At 38.5% G+C, this 21,020-nt stretch overlaps 3 protein-coding genes and 1 non-coding gene across 4 annotated transcripts in view; 2 read left to right on the forward strand and 2 right to left on the reverse strand.

The window, feature by feature from the left end:
- The first annotated feature begins 4,614 nt into the window (after positions 1 to 4,614).
- LOC101736478 (uncharacterized) lies at positions 4,615 to 11,886 on the forward strand. Its single transcript, XM_004926727.5, has one exon. It carries the CDS (start codon positions 5,095 to 5,097, stop codon positions 6,325 to 6,327), a length of 1,233 nt encoding a protein of 410 aa, XP_004926784.1. The 5' UTR covers positions 4,615 to 5,094; the 3' UTR covers positions 6,328 to 11,886.
- Positions 11,887 to 13,921: 2,035 nt separating this feature from the next.
- On the reverse strand, positions 13,922 to 17,634 carry LOC100316860 (cyclin dependent kinase 4). The gene is given in 7 exon segments (NM_001168580.1): positions 13,922 to 14,109; positions 14,961 to 15,096; positions 15,619 to 15,779; positions 15,864 to 16,031; positions 16,139 to 16,280; positions 16,567 to 16,735; positions 17,375 to 17,634. Coding segments are annotated over 7 exon segments (978 nt in total). The 5' UTR covers positions 17,490 to 17,634; the 3' UTR covers positions 13,922 to 14,022.
- Positions 17,635 to 19,499: 1,865 nt separating this feature from the next.
- On the reverse strand, positions 19,500 to 19,571 carry TRNAP-CGG (transfer RNA proline (anticodon CGG)). The gene has a single exon. It is a non-coding gene; the product is annotated as a tRNA-Pro (tRNA).
- Positions 19,572 to 20,089: 518 nt separating this feature from the next.
- Positions 20,090 to 21,020, forward strand: part of LOC101738867 (uncharacterized) — a 35,072-nt gene continuing 34,141 nt past the window's right edge. The window contains exon 1 of the mRNA XM_038016780.2: positions 20,090 to 20,789. The gene's annotated coding sequence lies outside the window, so the exon portion shown is untranslated. The remainder of the gene's footprint in view (positions 20,790 to 21,020) is intronic.

A 21,020-nucleotide genomic window follows, 5' to 3' on the forward strand; every position in this document is an offset into this window, starting at 1 on the left:
GCGCCATCTTTTTTGTATTCATGTCTATGATAATAAAATCCTTTTGTTTAAACTTTATCTAATTTAACTTTATTTAACCAATTTCTAGAAAGTTGCATGTAGATCATTTTTCGAAAAATAAGGCCATAAAAAAGTTTCACTTCTTACGTGTGTACACTAGTACACGCACACATTTTTTTTTTGTATTCATGTCTATGATAATAAAATCCTTTTGTTTAAACTTTATCTAATTTAACTTTTTTGTATTCATGTCTATGATAATAAAATCCTTTTGTTTAAACTTTATCTAATTTAACTTTATTTAACCAATTTCTAGAAAGTTGCATGTAGATCATTTTTCGAAAAATAAGGCCATAAAGAAGTTTCACTTCTTACGTGTGTACACTAGTACACGCACACATTTTTTTTGTATTCATGTCTATGATAATAAAATCCTTTTGTTTAAACTTTATCTAATTTAACTTTTTTGTATTCATGTCTATGATAATAAAATCCTTTTGTTTAAACTTTATCTAATTTAACTTTATTTAACCAATTTCTAGAAAGTTGCATGTAGATCATTTTTCGAAAAATAAGGCCATAAAGAAGTTTCACTTCTTACGTGTGTACACTAGTACACGCACACATTTTTTTTATTAAGATGAGTTATTTTTATTATTATTTCATAGGTGAGTAGACGAGCTTACAGCCCACCTGGTGTTAAGTGGTTACTGGAGCCCATAGACATCCACAACGTAAATGCGCCACCCACCTTAAGATATAAGTTCTAAGGTCTCAAGTATAGTTACAACGTCTGCACCACCCTTTCTAACCGAAACGCATTACTGCTTCACGGCAGAAATAGGCAGGGTGGTGGTACCTATGCGCGCGGACTCACAAGACGTCCTACCGCCAGTAGGAACTCTTGTGAGTCCGCACGGCTAGTTTTATCACATTGTAACTGCCTATCGCTTTAAGTGTTAGCTTCGCTCATTTACATTCACGAAACTCGATTGAATGAAGTTTTCTTTGTCTAAAAATGTATTTTGGAGCAACAGTCTTTCATAACTAGTTGCCGCGACTCACTGGCAGGCCACGGACGCTGCCGCCGCCGTAATCTATCCATCTCCAACAAGTTCAAGGTAGACTGCTTTTTACTTCTGCGAGTCTGTCAACGCGAGTAGGTCGCGGCCGGTCGCCTGATAGCGACGGTGCTGATGCTGCGATGTACTGCTTGGGTTTTAGATACATTTAATCTGTAGGGAGTAGGGACACAGTTTGTTATGTAAACAACATTGTTCGTAGTCATAACATGCGGCTGCGCCCGTAAGCTCCGTTGCTTTTTACTTTTTAAGTTCAGTCGCGAATAAACGCTCCGATTAACCAGTTGTGTTATTTAATTATCTCACTTCCGATAATGCTCTGAACCATTATTGACTACTACCAAATTACACCTAAAAATCTATTAAATTGGAGGAATTGGATTATTAAACTGGATCTATTAAATTGGAGGATTGAAGGAACTCTTCGCACAAGTGACATCCTCGGTACAGATGTACACACACACGTACCTAAGTTGTATACCTATGTTATGGTGCCTGTGCGCTGTGCAGTCCGGTCACCGTCCCCGTCGAACCCGTCGCTTGCGACGAAGAGCTCGACGAGCGAATTAACCCACAGACACTGCCCACTGAGTTTCTCGCCGGATCTTCTCAGTGAGTCGCGTTTCCGATCCGGCGGTAGATTCTGCGAAGCACGGCTCTTGCTAGGGCCAGTGTTAGGTTAGGTTAGGTTTGAGCCCCGTGATCTAAATGTTAGGGTGACGATGAAATAGCCTCTCAAGGCTATCAGCATAGGGAAAAAAAAGAAGCTGTGCAGCCCCCACTGACCGTCGCATGCACGTCTGCTCCGGACAACTCTAACAGGACGGTAGCCGTCGTGAAGGATCGTTATGCGTCGCTCGGTCGGTAGTCAGTGACGTCAGTAACGATCTCCTCGGCCGCGACCCCGATCCGTATCGGCGCGCGGCTCCACGACGCAAGCAGCTACTGTGCGCGCTGAGCGGGCTTGTCTGTTTGTTTGTTCTCCTTCCACACTTAAATTCGATGTTTCCCATATCTTGAAGTGGCTAGTGTCGGCTAACAACTTTGTGTGTATTATGTATGTTTTTTTCGGTCAAATGAAGCCTATAAAATCAAAGGCAGCTAAATCCAATTCTGTCAAATATTCAGGTAAACTGCAAAAATCGGCCCTAAACACGTCATTACGGATCCTCCCGATCCATTGAAGTACTGCTATTGCTAGAGTGTTAACAACACTCCCGGTTTGAGAAACTGAAATAACTTTGTTCGGGTAGCTACGATATTTTTTATTTTAAGCAGATTTATAAAGAATGAGAATATTACTAATAATCTGAATTTTAAATGATAAAACTTCGTTTATATTTGTGTACAGAGTAAAAATAAATTTTTTAAACTGAATTTGCTAGAGATAACATGAACTAAATAAAAAAGATGGCGCCATAGTTAGTCCATTTTACTACATTTTAAGGCGTTTAGCTGCCTTTGATTTTATAGGCCTCAAATATCGCAAGCTAAATCGGAACCACTTCTTTTTAATGTACGAATTTGAATTTTTACATGTTGATTCAGTCGCGATACCTCGACCTGCAGGATCATTCTCCAGATAAAAGAACTCTTTAACGGCTAACATTGTACACATGGCCAACTACAATAACTCAGTATAAGTGTCACCACAGGATGTCTGGCAGATTGGATAGTGCGTAGCAGCTGGCTTCGTGCTACAGCTTATGTTATTTGGCAAGAAAGACCCCATCGGCATTCGTTTTTATTGGCTCCTGTCTTGAACAAGAGCTCCAAACTTTATCCCGGAATTGTGTTTGGAATTGCACTCCCGGGACGCACATTGAGCCACACTGCTCGATACAAGAGTAGAGCAGCTGCAAGTCTTATAAGCAGCTATTAGCCTGACAATTACCAAACTAATCGTTTTAATTATTTGCCTTTAGCCTCGTTTTCTCTTTTATAACAAATATTTTTTATGTCACTCGATGCCACTATGTCTTGTATAGGTGTATGCACTGAAGTAGGAAACCTATGGAAATGAAACGTCAACAAAAAATTCGTGCCACTGTGACGTCATCTGGCCACAAAACATGGCGGTTTTAGTGCTGCCCAGAAGATTTTAATGTTAGTAGGTTTTATCGATAAACGTTCTTGGCTCATTTTATTTTAAATATTGTTGAGTATGAATGTATTTGTAGAATTTATACTTTAATAGGAAGTAAGTATATTGTTATGTGCAAAGATGATGTGATTTAGATATTATGTGAAATCTAAGACGAGTTCGTGCTTCAAATTTGCCAAGTAAACGATATGACGATTTTTTTAATTTGCTACACTGATTTTATAAAGTTGTCGTTTGCCGCAAAACATAAAGATATGGCGTAGTACAGTGCCATCTGCCCATTTCTAGCATGCTGAATGTTATCGTATTTTGAGTACGTGTTTTTCTTAGACTATTACAATCTATTTTAATTGTTTTGCTGACTCTAAAGTCCGTAACACACTACCGCAGCGCACCTCAAGGAAGGTGCGCCGTACCATTTGGATCACTCTCACTTGAGAGTGATTCAAATTTTAAACTTATCAAGGGATCGCCTGATAAAAAAAAACACCTACAGAACATTTATTCGTTAATAAAATTACAAACGTCATTCCTGGTGACTTCCTCTCTACAATCATTAATTATTAAATATTTAACGAATTTACAATAGTGTTTTACTCACTGCGGAATAAAACTATTTTATTTAAATAGTTCCGATGAGATTTTGTCGGTAGCCTTTTTCCCGAAATATCTAAACAGAATGTCTAAATATGTTTTGACATATTTTAAAGAGTTATTTATGATTAGTGTCATGATCAATAGATTCCGACTGAAAAATGGTGTCCGATTTTTCGGATGAGGGCTCCATAATGAATTTAAATATATATAGATAGATATAGATATATAGATTTTGGGGCATCGACTTTCTTGAGATCCTATAAAATATGTTTTAATTATTATTTTTGTATGTTTTAAGCATGATAAAATAAGAAATTTTATATAATCAATCATATTAAATCGATATCAAAGGCAATAATGTACAACCCAAAACAGACGGCCGAACTGACGTGACAATGACATTTGGTGCGCTAAACATGGTGGATTTCGGCCTCATTAGACGGAGATGGAGACATTTACGTATATTCATGTTTCATTTTATGTACGCACTGAAATACTGTTACCTATATTATTTTCCTGCGAGTTAAAGTGCTGAGTAAAAACGAGATAGATATATGTTTATGTGTGTGCCTTCAAAATGGGTGCTATTTATATAAGCAATTGTACGTACAGAACAATATGTCGTGTCCCTACTATATAGGTCTATGGCTGTATGTAATTAGAAATGTTTTTGTAATTTATTTACAAACTTTACATTCTCGCTTACCAACTGTCAATGAATAGGTAAAACTATTGTTTGAAACTATAAGTGGGCGTGTAAATGTCGCAACACGCCAAATATTTTTTGTTCCTTAATATTTTCTCGCTCAAATTCAATTACTTACCATTGCGTTTCTATTTGTAACAGTATTGCAAAATTGTTATTACTTGCTGTGACCGCTCGGTGTCGGGTGTCGGTCGGGTGTATCACTCGCCTAACCTAACGCTCGAAATTCATTGTTGATTTGCGGCTATAAACTTGTTACAAAATTATTATTAACATATTTTCCGTTCATTAAAGGCATAGAAGTCCTTACGACGCTGACGATAAAGTCGATAATCCTATCTATGTTGCGAAGTCATTTTGTTTATCGACGGTTAAATTCCGTTGTAATAACGATATGCAGACAACTTCAGTCAGTACGTGCTCAGACACGCGCCGGGGTGTTCGTGTCGCCCGATCCCGCGCTCTCATATCAATAATTCAAATTTAAAAAAACGTTACACATACATAACGAATTAGTATGACCTTTGATTAATTTGTCTCGAACAATGCATCATTAGCCAGTGTCGATCAGTGCTACAGTGCCAAGGCCGAACGCAGTTCACAAAATGGAAGACGTGTATACTATTAAAGTCAAAACAAAGCCAGATACGCGTAACTTGTATCCGTCGGAGCGCCGCTACTCCGCCTCCACGGTGTCGGGGCTGGCCTGGGTCCACATCGCGCTCTCCGCCACCTCGTTCCTGCTGGCGTGTCTGGCCTTGGTCAACCCGGACGAGGGAAAACAACCTAATAACACAACAGAGTCCCTGAACTCAATCAACGGCACAGCCAATTCTTCGTTCGTCGCGGACAATGGGTACATGCTGGTGCTGGCGCCGAGCTTGCTCAGCGTGTTCGGCCTGGCGGCGGGCGTCGCCAGCATCATGGCGTCCGTGAAGTGGTACATAGACCACAACATCACCTGGCTATTCATAGCCTCGGTTATGTCCACTGTAGTGTCCTTGGCATCGTTTGTAATGGTGGCGGTGTGGTTCGCCTCCACGTCTGAAGGAGAAATAACAGACTTTTATAAAGATAAAGTACCTTTCAAAGATTTCGTGGTCGTGAGACAGGCAGATGTGTATGAGCATAACTCTTCACACGTTATAGTGGCTTTAAACTCCACTAAGGTGAGCGAGGAGAGTCAAGGATCACGAGTGTTCACGACGGGAGTACTCTCCATCAACATCCTCATAGCCGCCTTCCTCGAAGTGCTTTGGTCGATCCTGAGCGTCAAGATATCATATAGAGGCATGCGAAACAATTACAAAGACGACAGCAGCGAGCCAAGAGGAAAGTGCATATCTGTTGTCACCAAGATAAAAGGAAACGATCCTAAACACATCCCTCGGAATGGAAAATTGCTGAAACCAAAACCGGACCTCATAGAACATTATCCCAATAAGAAGATCAAAAAGATATACCTCGCTCAAGACGAAAACGGGTTCTATTTGAAGAACCAAAACAACAAAGTGAAGCAAAACACGGAGACTAGCTCTGAGATATATAAGGAGAGGATGATGAACTTCCTCAACCGCTGCGCCTCTCTCGAGGGCGTCTCCAACCCGGAGGCAACTCCGAGCGTTCACTCAGACGCACTGAACACTATCCCGGAAGTTGCCAGCGCTGAAATTAACCTAGAAAATGAACGCAAAGCCACAACGAGCCCGCTCAGCTGGGGAGACACTCCCGACCACACCGTGTACAATCAGAACACGCTGAACTTAGAAAATATATTTAATTTTACGAAGAAAGTGGATGCGAAAAACGAAGAGCCAAGTGAAAACGACAATCTGTAGGTAATTAGCCGTGAAACATGCGCCGCGACGTACTCGACTTACTCCCTCCGCGGGACTCGCCACTGCCTCACAGACAACTACTAGCTATGTTATTGTGTATTGTACACACTCACTGGTAGGTAAGCGGTACGTGATGCATCTCCCTCTCATCATCAGCAAATAGCGCGATTACAGTATTTTCTTTTTCTTAGACCAATTCTGTAATGAACTGTTCCGTGGTCTGAAAGTGCCACGACACGCCCGGATATAAACTATGTTGGAAGAGTTCACGCTTCAGTTACTTGGTATGACAAGTTTTCTACCATATGAGACACCATCATGAGACACAGCGAGTTACTCAAACGAGGCTATATATTTATTTTTAATAGGCAGCTTGAGATTTGTTGATAAGTATTGGATAGTGCATTGAGCTCCGGGCTCCATACTGACAGTGTGATCGTGAAATGTCCGGCCTGCATAGCACTGTTAATGTCAGCTCAGCTAATATATGTTACTATTCCAGTTTCAATATAATAACGGCATTACGTGGAGTATCAATGCACTTTATTTACATGTTGTGTGATGTTGGCATAGTAATGGCCGTTTTAATTGTGTAAATAATCGAATATGTTATTAGTGTAGTGAACATAATACTCTCTATTACTTATACGAACGTTATATATCTGTTAGACCTAAGCCGGAACCTACGCAACTATTCATTTCCGTCTGTGTTCATTGTCTAGTGTTTTGTTTTTCACTCGATTCTTTATAATTTTCAAGCTATTTAATAGTTTCTGTACGATAATTATTAATTATGGATTCAACTTATTGTACATATGTATTATCTTCTAATGTTTTTAGATAATAAGTTGTATGTTGTGTATTTAGTGGTCTCCTAGTCGGGAGTAGTGGCCGCGCCGCTGGCACATGAAACAGCCGCCGCCTAACACACTCGCGTCCCGGCGTGGGCTGGACGGCGTCTATCAACCGCAATGCAAAATCTCTTTATTCATTTGTTTTACGAATAAAGTGTAAAATCCATTTATAAATATGATGAAATGGTAAAACTTTCAACAAGCAGGTGCGGTGTGTGTTCAGTAAACATAAATATAGTACGTCACAGACCCTTTATTTAGAATCATTGTATGTAGCTTTAAAGTAACTTCAACCGTGCTTTAAGATTGTATGAATAAAAATAGAATATTTCGACTCAATAGTTTTCCTGTGTATTGTGATATACCTATATGACATTTTTTTTAAGACACTACCTAGCTTTTTTGAACGAAGTTCCTTACGGCAGACGAGAAGGAGATAGGGATTTTGCTGCGCGACCGGACTGAAAACATGTGAGACTAAAACTGTAAGAAAACATATAACAGAAGTGCTATAGTCGCATACACAAGCAAATAGTGTACAATACCTTTCTCTATCTCCCTGTTTCTTTCTGTTCTCTCGTCTCGTCTCTTTTTGATACTACTCCGCATGAGTTTAAACTACTCATGAATTCATGCACAAGTAACGCACATGCGCATATTCATGAAATTATTCTCTAAGCACGTGCTGATACTTACATTATAAATTCATTTTACTCGTAAATAAACACTTTTATTTTCGTAGTGTTTTTAAATTATTTATGTGATTTTACAATGTCGAAGAAAAAAAAGAGAAATCATGAAAATATATATAAAGTTACGCAATATTTTTTTTGCAAATTGTGTTGCTTCCATATTATCCGAAGGAACTTCGTCTCTACCGGGTGTTCCATGACACACCTCTCTCTTTTATTTTAATATACATTTATGTACATAAAATTTTACACCATCAGTATTGGATTGATATTAATATAATTTTTTTAATAAAAATAGTAATGACGGCGCATTCCACATTTTATTAATTATGTAAAATTATTATTGTTTAAAAATGTATTCAATGCTTTTATGATAGTTTTTAAGATCGTTAGTGGGCATCGCTACTGCGTTCTCACGTCATGATAATGTAAGAACTTACATTAAACATTTCTACTTTCATACCCAGTAGTCTTTTTTGCCCATGTTGTACTCCATCTCATTTCCAACGGGGTTCTGCCCGCGCCCTCACGGTTGTTCTTGTACGGAGTGCTGTGTCCCTCGCCAGGTGGCCTGTCCGTTAGGGTCACTCGGAACCGTTGAGGAATTAGCGTAATATTTAGTGAAGCCATGTGACATATGTGAAACAATGAAAGCGTGTTTCGATAACTGTAAAAGAATTACTAAGAAATGCTTATCACCTTTTAATTCAATAATAATGTACCGGTGTATTTGTAAAGCAGTGTAATTACATAAGTATTGTCGTTGGTCTTCGAAGTGTTATAATGAATGTCAATAAAATGTAGTGTCGTCCGTGAGCCCAACTTTAAAAGAATCCGTGACACAGACGCTACGAACTTCCTTACCGTGCAAAAACTATTTAGTCATAAAAACTGACGGAGAGTCGTTGAACTGATCACAAAGAGACAGAGTGCGGTCGGTGCGGGAGTGCTCCCGACGAGCTGGGACCGGCACCAGTGTGCTTAGTGCGAGTTTTTTAACGTTTTCGATAGCGTAAAAGTTAACTCATATTTGTATGCAGTTGGAACAGCGCCCCTAGCGGCAAACGTACGCAAACCATCCCATTCCATGTGCTAACTTTTACGCTATCGGGAACGTTAAAAAACTCGCACTGAACACACATGTCGACGCAGCCATAGTTCAACTTATTTCTGAATAACACTAATTGAGTGTTCGAGTCGAGCAATAATCTTATTGATTTATTTATTAGACAAACAAAACCTATCTACAAATTTTATCTTGATGTACAGTATACATAAAACAAAATGGTCTCAAGTAATCAACTAATGCATTACAGAGAAATTTGAGAGTAAATTAAGGAATTCAAAATTAAATGCTAAGCGCTATGATGCTACTTGTTCACGTATTGAGGGCGTCTTGTGAGTCCGTATTGATCTTTTTTTTTTTTTATTACTTAGATGGATGGACGAGCTCACAGCCCACCTGATGTTAAGTGGTTACTAGAGCCCATAGACATCTACAACGTAAATGCGCGACCCATCTTGAGATATAAGTTCTAAGGTCTCAAGTATAGTTACAACGGCTGCCCCATCATTCAAGCCGAAACGCATTACTGCTTCACGGCAGAAATAGGCGTAGAATGTAATGAAATTGCTTTCATTCTCTTGCACATTTCTGCCGCGACGAAGCGTTTCGGCTTGATTAACGGCAGCGAGACGATTAGGCGTTTGATAAGTTAACTTTGAGTTGGGTGCGTGTGTGTTTGTGTCACGTGTCTAGGTATATAGTAGTTGCGCGAGCCACGACGAGCCCTTCACTTTGCCTCGTCCGTAACGCACATGCCCTGTTTTCATTCCTTTGTCGTTTATACAAAACTGCCAAATAAAATATTTACTGGATTTGGTGATATTTTTGTTTGAACGAAGTAAAAGTAAACATAGTATTCCAGTATTATAGTCTATACATATAAATAAAATTGGAGTGTTTGTTTGTAATATTAAAATAACTGTTTTTTACTACTACATGCATATGAATATATATACGGTACATACACCAAAATAAAATTTTTTACAATTTTTGTCTGTCTGTCTGTTTGTTCCGGCTAATCTCTGGAACGGCTGGACTAATTTTGAAGGAACTTTCACCGATAGGTAGCTGATGATATAAGGAGTAACTTAGGCTACTTTTTTTAGACTAGCTTCGTCCCGCGGCTTCACCCGCGGTACGACAATAACCGCGGGTAACATCGCGAGACTCAGCTATCAATAATAAAATGTTATGTTTCCGAAGCGAAGCGAGGGCGGATCGCTAGTATTAAATATGATTTCATCTATGTAATCAATGTACTCAATTAATTTAAAAAATTCTAATAACGCGCACTGGTAGACAATAGATACACTCCATTCGTATTGGTTAGTAAATTAAACTTCATTAGTTCATGACGAGGCGACCTTTAATACAATGTCCATCGCGTGTCGCTCGGCTGACGAGGCACGCGCTCGCGGCGGCCGCTGATGCCGTTTATTTATTTGGGAAACAAACAGTACAATACAAACATATAATATTTTAAAAAATATAGCTAAATCAATAATCAAATATGTTTCCACAATCAAAATCACATATAAGTAGAAAATGAACAGTGAAGAGAAATTAGAAATTTAAATTACAAAAAAACAAAAGCGACACAATACGCATTATATTGTTGTCATTTAAAAAGTATAAAACTATCACATTACTTAAATACAACAATACCTTAACAAGAGTACTTAAAGGTCGGCGAACCTTATTCCGGTTACGTGTAGATAATATCTCCAGTAATATGTTGAATATCACGCAGCTTTTGAAAGCGCCTGTCAAAAAGTCACGAATGAAAATAAAAAATTGCGTACATATTGGTTCCGTCGCGCGATCGGAGTTTACATGCTGTTGTTACTGAATATACAGTAGGCAAAGTAGAAAATAAACACATTTCATATTATATTGGAAGCATGCACACACGTCTATTTATATTTATTACGAATTGATATAAGTTTCGTGGTTATCTGTGTACAGTATTATTTACCGGGATCTTACTGGCAGTAGACTTACCTACTTACCTTAAGTGACAATAGGACATAATATACTTCGACATTTAAGTATTACCTGAGTGAAGAAGTTTAATTGAATATAAACAAGGCTATGGTTAACGCTTCATTGTGCTTGCTACTCAGGGCCGGATTTAAACTTAATGCCGCTCCTGGGCACCGGAAAAAATCCGCCCCAATAATGGAATTTTACCTAAACTTAAAGTTTATAATAATATCTTTTATTTTACAAAATTAAAATAACTAATTTATTGCGGAAACTTCATCATATGTCATATATTCCAAAAACATAAATAAATATTTGTTTTTTTTGTAAGAATTATAAATTTTGACTAAGGGTGACTCATAATTATATTACATCCAAAAAAAAACTAATTAAATTTCTATAATTACAGAAAATAGAAAAACCTATTATTATTTTAAATCTCCAAGGAAATAAATTGATTAAATAATTTTGATTATTAATTTTTACCAAAAGTGCCAACATTATATTTCACAAATACTTAATGGATAAATTGAATTTCTTGAATTATCAATTAAAAAGAAAATTATTAATTATTAGAATTAATTAATTATATTGAGCAATCTTGATAAGACTAAAAAAAAAATTTTTACTTTCAAAATTTTGCCGCCCTGGGCACTTGCCCCGACTGCCCCTGCCCAAATCGACTGTTATGAAATAAACTCTAAAATAAGTCATATCAGCACATGAGGTTTTGGTAATAATTACAATAGTTTTTGTAGAGAAAGAACGTAATATTATTAATGTACCGATTCCATGTACCTACATGAAGAATTTATGTTGTCAATTCAATATTATAATACCAATATCTTGTTAAGACTATTTTGAAACTAAATCATGACACTTTTATGTATGTTATATGTGATGCAATAATTTGTATGTAGATTAAGCCTTTATACGTATTTTGTAATAAAACATTTGAGATCGATTTACACTTGTTTATATTGTATATATCGTCTCCATCGATTCAGCAACAGAAACACGCCCCCCTCCCCATTTCTATTCCAGTTTAAGCAACACGATCCCTGCTCCCCCCTAAACAATTAAGGACTACATATATGTATATGAGCGTAGAATTTTAGGTTTTCATAACAAACCGAATAAAATTACATTTTTAACCCTGGCGGTCCTTTGTCCTCGCGTGAAACCCCTCCTCTCCCTCCCCGCGGGTCCTTGGCGTGACGGTGGGAGTCATTACTAACAATCGGGTTGACATTTTTATGTGGCTTTGTCCCCGAAATGTTTAGTTTTGGATGTTAAATAAATAAAAATACATTAATTTTTAATTATTTTTATTACACAAATATAAAGTAAATGCATTGTTCTCAGCACACGTAATAGTCTTAGGTCTCAACAATTTTAACTTAACAACTTAAATTCTAAATTGTTCTATCTCACTCTACACCACCGCGTCACCTGTGTGCGAGCAGGACAACACCATCAACGTTAAGGCACGCGTCTCGATCTCTCACTAAATATATTTATAGGATTTCCTCTCAATCAGGACTCTCCAGGTGTCGAGAGGTGGCGCCGCCCCTCAACTCTTCTTGTACAACTGGTGGACGGGTCACCCGCCGGCGACGGCTCTCTCATCTTGTTGAGTTTAAAAAGTGTCTAGAAATAAACAGGGGCAATGGAGGTTTTTTTTATTGCTTAGGTGGGTGAACGAGCTCACAGCCCACCTGGTGTTAAATGGTTACTGGAGCCCATATAACAGATGTGTTTTTAAAGTAACTGAGCGGGATCGTTTAGCGACTTATGTGACGCGTAGTCGCTCGTCAGTCACCAGAGGACCGGCGCGGAGTAAGTATCACACGCATTAAAAGTAAAGGAACTTAAATGTGTACAAAGGAGTATTGTTGTCGGGCGCGGAAACAGTTCAAGCACACCCTGTATGCGCCTAGGTAAGGACGTTTGCCGTCAGGGCGCTGTTCCAAAAATCCTGGTGTCTGTGATTATGGTCTATGTATGTGAAGAGCGCCAGCTAGATGGGTGGACCAACTCAAGGAGGTGACTGGAGGCCAGATACAGGGAGCGGTACATATGGCGCAGAACCGGACCCAGTGGAGAAGATTGACATACAGTCACGATCCTCAGCATTGAGGGAACGACCAGAAAGAAGATGTGAACCGGTCATTGTTCTCGTCGAACCAACACACTGAGTTTCTCGCCAGATCTTCTCAGTGGGTCGTGTTTCCAATCCGGTGGTAGATTCTGGAGAAGCGCGGCTCTTGCTAGGGTTCGTGTTAGCAACGTCGTCAAGTTCGAGCCCCGTGAGCTCACCTACTAGTTAAGGCGACGCTGATATAGTCTCTCAAGGTTATCAGCTTAAGTAGGGAAAAAAATGTATGTGAACTGGCATTTGCATTAATATTTCTAAAAAAGAGGTAAGAGAACATCTTCCTAAGACGAAGCTTTATTATTATTTAAGACCCACTCTAACCGGCGCCATCTAGGCGGGCTTCGGACAGTCTGCCGACCGAGAGGGCTGGTGGTCGTGGCGCCGACGACTGCCAGTCCGGCGTCCCGAGGGGGAGGGTGATGGGAGAGATGTGCTCCGCACTAAACACTTCACTTTCCCCCCTTTGCCTTTTCATGAGTTCTGTCTCATGCGAGGTTTGGACGTTGGTTGTTGAGCGACAGGAGGTTTTAGTCAGTTCGACTCTGACATACCCCGCCCAGTATCCCCAGAAAAGGGCGGAAGTCCGGCGAAAAAAAAAAAAAAAAAAAAAAAAAAAAAAAAAAAAAAAAAAAAAAAAAAAAGACGAAGCTTTAGTAGTTAGGCACGAGCATAGTAAATGTACTAATTTAAAAGAAAACTATTGTTTTGGTTCAGCGCGCAATGTAACACATTTATAAATGACATGACGCTCGAGGTCATCGCCCGCCGGTCACCTTCATTTATGAGTCAAATATCACGTAACGGCAGTACGTTGCTGCTGCGTGTGTGTCGCGCCTAAAAACGACACTCCCGACAAAGTTCACTGTGTTCACAATGTTTTAGTAAGTAGTTAGTTTGATGTCGCCGGTAGCGGCGGCGGCTGATAGTGGGTGCCGCAGTCAGCTACGCGACCGGCTCCTCCGTGAAGTAAGGGTGCTCCAGACAGTCCATCGCCGTCAGCCGTTTGGACGGGTCAAACACCAGCATGCCCTGAAATACAATGTTATTGTATCAAACAGTTTATCTTTTGTGAACACGCAATGTAACGCAAATACAGCTCCAAATCTTATCGAAATCTTAAAATTAAGTATTTACAATAAAATTAAAAGTGCATTATTATAGATGCACTGATTCTTAACAGCCACGTGATGTCTGTACAAAACATAGATTTTACACTCAGCATTTTACAAAATCGTACCCTTCTTGATATCAACGCTACAAACAGCCGACGAGTCCGTGTACTGTCTTATGACGTCACAACAGCTATCAAACCTAACAATTTTAGGTTTTTAAATCTAAATTAATTTTTAATATAAATTTTACATTTCAGTTCATTTGCGTTCAAAATGAGTACCGGAATCTATAATAATATATTAATACGTGAAGGAAAAGCTTTGTATCCCTTTTTACGAAAATTGCGCGGACGGAGTATGAAATTTCCCACACTTATAGACAATATACAGAAGGAGTGCAGAATGTTAACATTTTTTTTAAATTATGTATAAAAATACATTAAATCAATAATAATAAAACATTACACACACTACCACGTATTTGACGCACACACGCATGCATACTATTTATTGTCAAACTTTTGTTCTTGACGTCTGTTGTCAAATTGAGAATAGATTAAATATTGTATGTCTTTGTTAGTATTTTTCTATAGTGTAGTCTTGGCGAAATTTGTGATTATAAAAGTATAATAGTCTTTGAAAATAGAATCATAATAGTGTACAAACTTACAATTTCAATTAATTATAGTCGAATTTCGGCTACTGCGGGTCCACTAGTCGAAGTAAATACCACAATAATAATTGTATGTTTCATCTTGAATAGTGTACCTTGATAAGATCTAATGCATGAGGATGTATCCTGGGCAGGATTCTGGCCAGGTCCTGCGGAGGGTAGCTGGGGAAGCTGTCCAGCTCTATGGATACGTTGTCAGGCCACTCCGAGCGAGGGGGCCGACCTATTAATCTGCAATTGAAATCATTGTTTAATTATGAGCAAAAAATTATGTTTGATCTGCAGAAGTGAACTCTGCATGGGCAAACTAAACATATAGCATCTTTAATTGAATTGAGAATATAAAAAATAAAAGTATATATAAACTAAATAAAATTGTTTACATTAAAAAGTACATAATATACTATTCACATCATAATAATATGCAATGAAAGAAAATTATTTGTTGGATATCGATGTACTAATGTTGAAGACTAGATATTACTATTACTGGTGGTAGGACCTCTTGTGAGTCCGCGCGGGTAGGTACCACCACCCTGCCTATTTCTGCCGTGAAGCAGTAATGCGTTTTGGTTTGAAGGGTGGCGCAGCTGTTGTAACTATACTTGAGACCTTAGAATTTATATCTGAAGGTGGGTGGCGCATTTACGTTGTAGATGTCTATGGGCTCCAGTAACCACTTAGCACCAGGTGGGCTGTGAGCTCGTCCACCCATCTAAGCAATTAAAAAAAAAAGGTTAACTTGGTCCAGACCTAAAGATACGGTGCAGCTGATCGGAGTCGGAGGCGCCGGGCAGCAGCGGGCGGCGCGTGTGCAGCTGCGCCAGCACGCAGCCCGCCGACCACACGTCCAGCGCCGAGCAGTAGCGCGCCCCCAGCAGCACCTCCGGGGGCCGGTACCACAGCGTCACCACCTGCACACGCGCACACACTCACCGCTCTGTCCAACAGTACTGACACACACCCACACACATGAGATATATGACTTATATATTTACAACACTGGTGAGCTTCATCTCTACATCATAGGTCTTGGCGAGACCAAAGTCAGCTAGCTTGACTCGTCCAGCCACCGTCACCAGGAGATTGTGAGGTTTGAGATCTCGGTGCACAATGCGATGAGAGTGCAAGAAGTCCACCCCTGATATTATATCGTGGGACATGCTCTGAAACAGAACAGTACATAACAATCAGTATACCTACTAGATATGAAAATTATTCAAATTGCCTTTGGAATGCCTCAACAAGAATTAAGCTCTTCAATAGTGCTTACTCTAATCCTGCTCTCTGGAAGCGGTCCCGGTGCTCGACTAAGGAAAGAGTCAAGGTCCTGTTCCACATGTTCAAACACCAGGAATAGTACTAGCTGCTGGTCTCGCTCCAAGCACTGCCCTCCGTGGCAGACATCTAGCAGTCTAAAAACAAAATACAATGGTTTATTATTACTGCCTCAAGCTACAGACTCAGACACAGGAAGGTTTTTTTATTGCTTAGATGGATATCTAAGCAATAAAAAAAAAAACTTCCATCGGACGAGCTCACAGCCCACCTGGTGTTAAGTGGTTACTGGAGCCCATAGACATCTACAATGTAAATGTGCCACCCATCTTGAGATATAAGTGCTAAGGTCTCAAGTATAGTTACACAGGAAGACACAGGAAGTTAGATATTATTAACAAATTTTACCACTCATGTATATACCTGACTATATTGGGATGTCTATACGCCTCAAGTTGTCTTAACAAGGCAATCTCTCGTACAGTTGAGAGTGGTATCCCATCCTCTGTGAGGGCAACTTTAACTTTCTTCATAGCTACAATCTGCCCTCCATTATGAAGATCGCGAGCTTTATACACTGTCCCATATGCACCTGAAACGAGACAATTTGATTTTTTTCTATCATGCAAACCTTATTAAATACTGTTTATATTCCCTTTGAAAGTAGGCCCTAGTGCTCTGGAAGATCTGGTAGAAAATGTCAAATGTCAGATATATGGGAACGTATATTTTAAACCCAAATCAAATCAATCCACAACTGTATATCAGCTCCAATTTAAAATTGGAGTCAAATTTGAAAAAAGGGGTGGAATATTTTAATTTTATTCTAATACACAATGTAATGTTAAGACATGGATAAAAATTTTATTTCGTCTCCATAGTAGTAAATATCGTCAATATTTATATCTTATGATTTTATAAATAGTATATGTTTACAAACTTAAATAAAAGCTACTGTTGTTTGTGTATGTTGCAGGTAGGCTTAGTTAGCGTTATTTGTAATTTTATTTTGATACATTTAATTGTATACGATGAAAATGAAGCATATGGTAAATACGAACAGATCGGATGAAACGTTGACATTCACATCGTTTTTTGTTTTTGTTACGGAACTGTAACTGAGAAAAAGAAAAAAGTGCGCGATTTTAACCGGCACATGGATAAATATAGGGACAAACATAGGTTATGTATAAAACAATATGTAGTGCGTTTTAAGAAGATATTTACATACCTGTACCAATTAGACTCAGTTCTTCATATTTCTGTGCATTTTGAAATAATGCACTGACATCGTTAATGGAAGCAACAACAGGTGGTGACTGTGAGGTACTCGGTCGCGACATCATGAACAGCTTTTTCTTTTAAACTTTATTAAATTAGATTTATAATCTAAAAATTAGGCTCAGAAACTAATAAAACTTCTATATTCACATTATTAAGTCATTTAGAGTAAGTTTTCGCAAAACATTTAATTCTTTACCAAGTACAAACTAAACAAATGAAAAACGTATATTTATCAACTACCGTTTAATCTGGCAAAGTTATGTCAACATGTATTTGAATTGAAAATCCTTAAGACCCGTTAGCTTACATTTAGCCGGTTAATAAATAGATACTTCACCCGCCATCTATTGTGCAATAGCTATACTATTTCATTACGTTGACCTTGCAGGTGTTGTTACTTGCAAATTGTAGCCCAGGCACGATAGATGGTATTATAAGTATTATTCTATTCATTTTCATGAAAATAATATACATTTAGATATTATTACGTAGACAATGGCCGGATTAAAACCTTTTTTTTTTTCCTACCTATTCTGTTAGCCTTCAGAGGCTATTTCAGTTTCTTCTTGACGTGTAGGTGAGCTAACGTGGCTCAAACCGGGAGTGTTGCTAACACTGTTCCCTAGCAAGAGCAGTGGTTCGCAGAATCTACCACCGGATCGAAACGCGACCCACTGAGAAGATCCGGCGAGAAACTCAGTGCTCAGTGGGCTGTGTCTGAGGGTTAATTTACTCGTCGAGCTCTTCGTCGCAAGCGACGAGTTCGACGAGAACGATGACCGGTGCTTGAGGTACCTAAAAGCACCGTTAGTGGATCGGGAGGATCCAAAATGACGTGTTTTGGGCGACGTCGACTGTTTACCATTTAGTTTGCAGGATCGGATATGATTTAAACTTAATGCCGCTCCTGGGCATCGGAAAAAATTGGCTCCAATACTGGAAATTATACTCACAATTATAGTTTAGCTGGGCTGCTAGATGGAGCTACGACCTGCGCAAGGCTGCTGGCAGTAGCTGGATGCGTAGAACCGAAGATCGGGTTCAGTGACGAGCTTTGGGGTAGGCCTATGTCCAGCAGGGGACTGCCGCAGGCTGATGATGATAGTTTATATTTTTTATTTTTCAAAATTTAAATAAATAGTTTATCGCAGAAACTTTATTCTATGTTATATATTCCAAAAACATAAATAAATATATCTTTTTTTTCTAATAATTATATATTTGGCACTAAGGGTGACTTATAATTATATTAATATACATTAAAAAAAATACACTAATTAAATTTCTTTAATTCCAGAAAATAGAAAAATCGATAATTATTTAATATCTCCAAGGAAATAATTTGATTAAATCATTTTGATCATTAATACCAAAAGTGCTAGAATTATAATTAAAAAATAATGGATGAATCGAATTTTTTGATTTATTTTAAACAGAAAATTATTAATTAATATATTATGACTAATTAACTATATTGCGCAATCTTGATAAGACAAAAAAAAAAAAAATTTGCCGCCCCGACTTGCCCCGACACTTGCTCCGACAGCTCTTAGTGTAAATCCAGCGCTGACTGCACACAAGTGCTATATTAATTTTAAGTTGCTGATTCAAATACATTTAAATATTCTTACTAATATTCACCCAGTGGTAAAAACTTTACCTCAAACTATTTAGATTCCTGTTATATTTTACATTTTCCTTTTTTTTCTAAAGTTGGGAAACAAAAAAGGTTGATAAAATCTTAACACTAAAGCCCATGAATAACAAAAAACAAAGAGCAACACAGAAGAAAACAGCACTGAAAGTGAAGGTATTTATGATAGTTTTTTTGCCATTCTCGGATAGACTAGCTGACTGCCCACTTGGTGTTAAGTGCTCATCGGTGCGCGAGCCGTCTACCCTCTTAAGTCATTGACTGTTTGTTCGTTACTTGATAGACATAACATCTTAATTATTTTTATAAATGAGAGGAAAGGTTCTATGTATTGCATATCTGTTTCACGTTGTAAGGGAAAAGATGGTTATTTTTTTGAAATTTATGTAGCTTATGCAAAAAAGAACATTTACCGAGAGGGCTCGTCCGGGATTTGAACCCGGGACCTCTCGCACCCGAAGCGAGAATCATACCCCTAGACCAACGAGCCACAGCAATAAAATTGTCAATTTAGTAGTAAGTATAATAATTAATTAACCTTATAATTTCAATCATTTTTTGAAACGAACACGACCACAGAATCTGTGCTGATGATGAGAACCGATACGCGGTGGGCGCGGTGGTGCAGTATTGCAGGCGGTCTTCGCAAACTACATCTGTCGCTTCTCTATCATTAATTGTAGAGTTTTCATTTTATTTTTCTATTGATCTTCATCCTTCCGATAATTTCTATTTTGAACATTGCGGTGGAGCAAGTGATTGCATTCGATCACAGTTCATTTATTTTTGCCGCAAACCAATACGGGTTGTGTTCTGTGGTGTGGTCAGTCTATCCTGTAGTGTAGTATTAAATAACATTTCTTATTATTATTGCTTGATGGGTTTAGATTTTAGTTTTAGTTTAGATGGGTGGACGAGCTCACAGACCACCTGGTGCTAAGTGATCACTGATGGGCTCCAGACATTTACAACGTAATTGCGCCACCCACCTTGAGATATAAGTTCTAAGGTCTCAGTATAGTTACAACGGCTGCCCCGCCCTTCAAACCGAAACGCATTACTGCTTCACGACAGAAATAGGCGGGGTGGTGGTACCTACCCGTGCGGACTCACAAGAGGTCCTACCACTACATACTATTGGGTTTGTTTAATGTACCTTGTGTTTAGATTTATTATGAAAACATTAACAAGCAAGAGGTACAAGACTCCAGTCTTGACGTTTCTTCCACCTCCAGGCGTTTTAGAAAGTAACCAGAGACGCGCGAAAGGAGAAAAAAAAATACCGCTACAACCATGTCTATCTCCGTCGCTCCTGTGACTTTCACATGCTCCGTCTTGCTCTATCACACGAACTCTATGAAATTAACTTGAAGTAGTCAGTTTGCCACGAGCATCGGTTCGCGCGGATGTTTAAACAAAACAGCGGAATAATCAGGGGAAATTCAATAAAAGTTTTTTTGTAAAAGTGTTAATTTTAAATTATTCGTGAAGTAAAAGTTATTTAACGTGTTAGCCGCGAGTGTTTTTAAGTTTCTAGGCTGCGAGTCTTAACGAGTCGCGTGTGCGTAGTCAAGTCATCGAGTAAATGTGAAAGTTACTTTTGTGAGAAAAAGTGAGAATATATATTTCTTAAATTTAGTGTTGACTTAAAATTATCTTACCCTGTGAATTATCAATAAGCAACTCCTGAAGAGTGAATTAGTGAAAGGTTTGTTGATTTTATTATAAAGTTCAATTAGCTTTTTCAATTTTATTTTTACTGCTTTTTAACATGATCACCGAATATGTACTCAACTAAGCTACAGTTTACTGTTAGATACGGATAGACTGAGGGTTAATAAATAGCAGGAGGTCCATCCGTCACTATTTACAGTATCAGAAGACTCAATTAAAAGAAGACGTGAAACAGATAGGTACGAAGAGGTCGCCTACTATTCAC

The sequence above is a fragment of the Bombyx mori genome, chromosome 2 (genome assembly GCF_030269925.1).
Source record: "Bombyx mori chromosome 2, ASM3026992v2".
Lineage (NCBI taxonomy): Eukaryota > Metazoa > Arthropoda > Insecta > Lepidoptera > Bombycidae > Bombyx > Bombyx mori.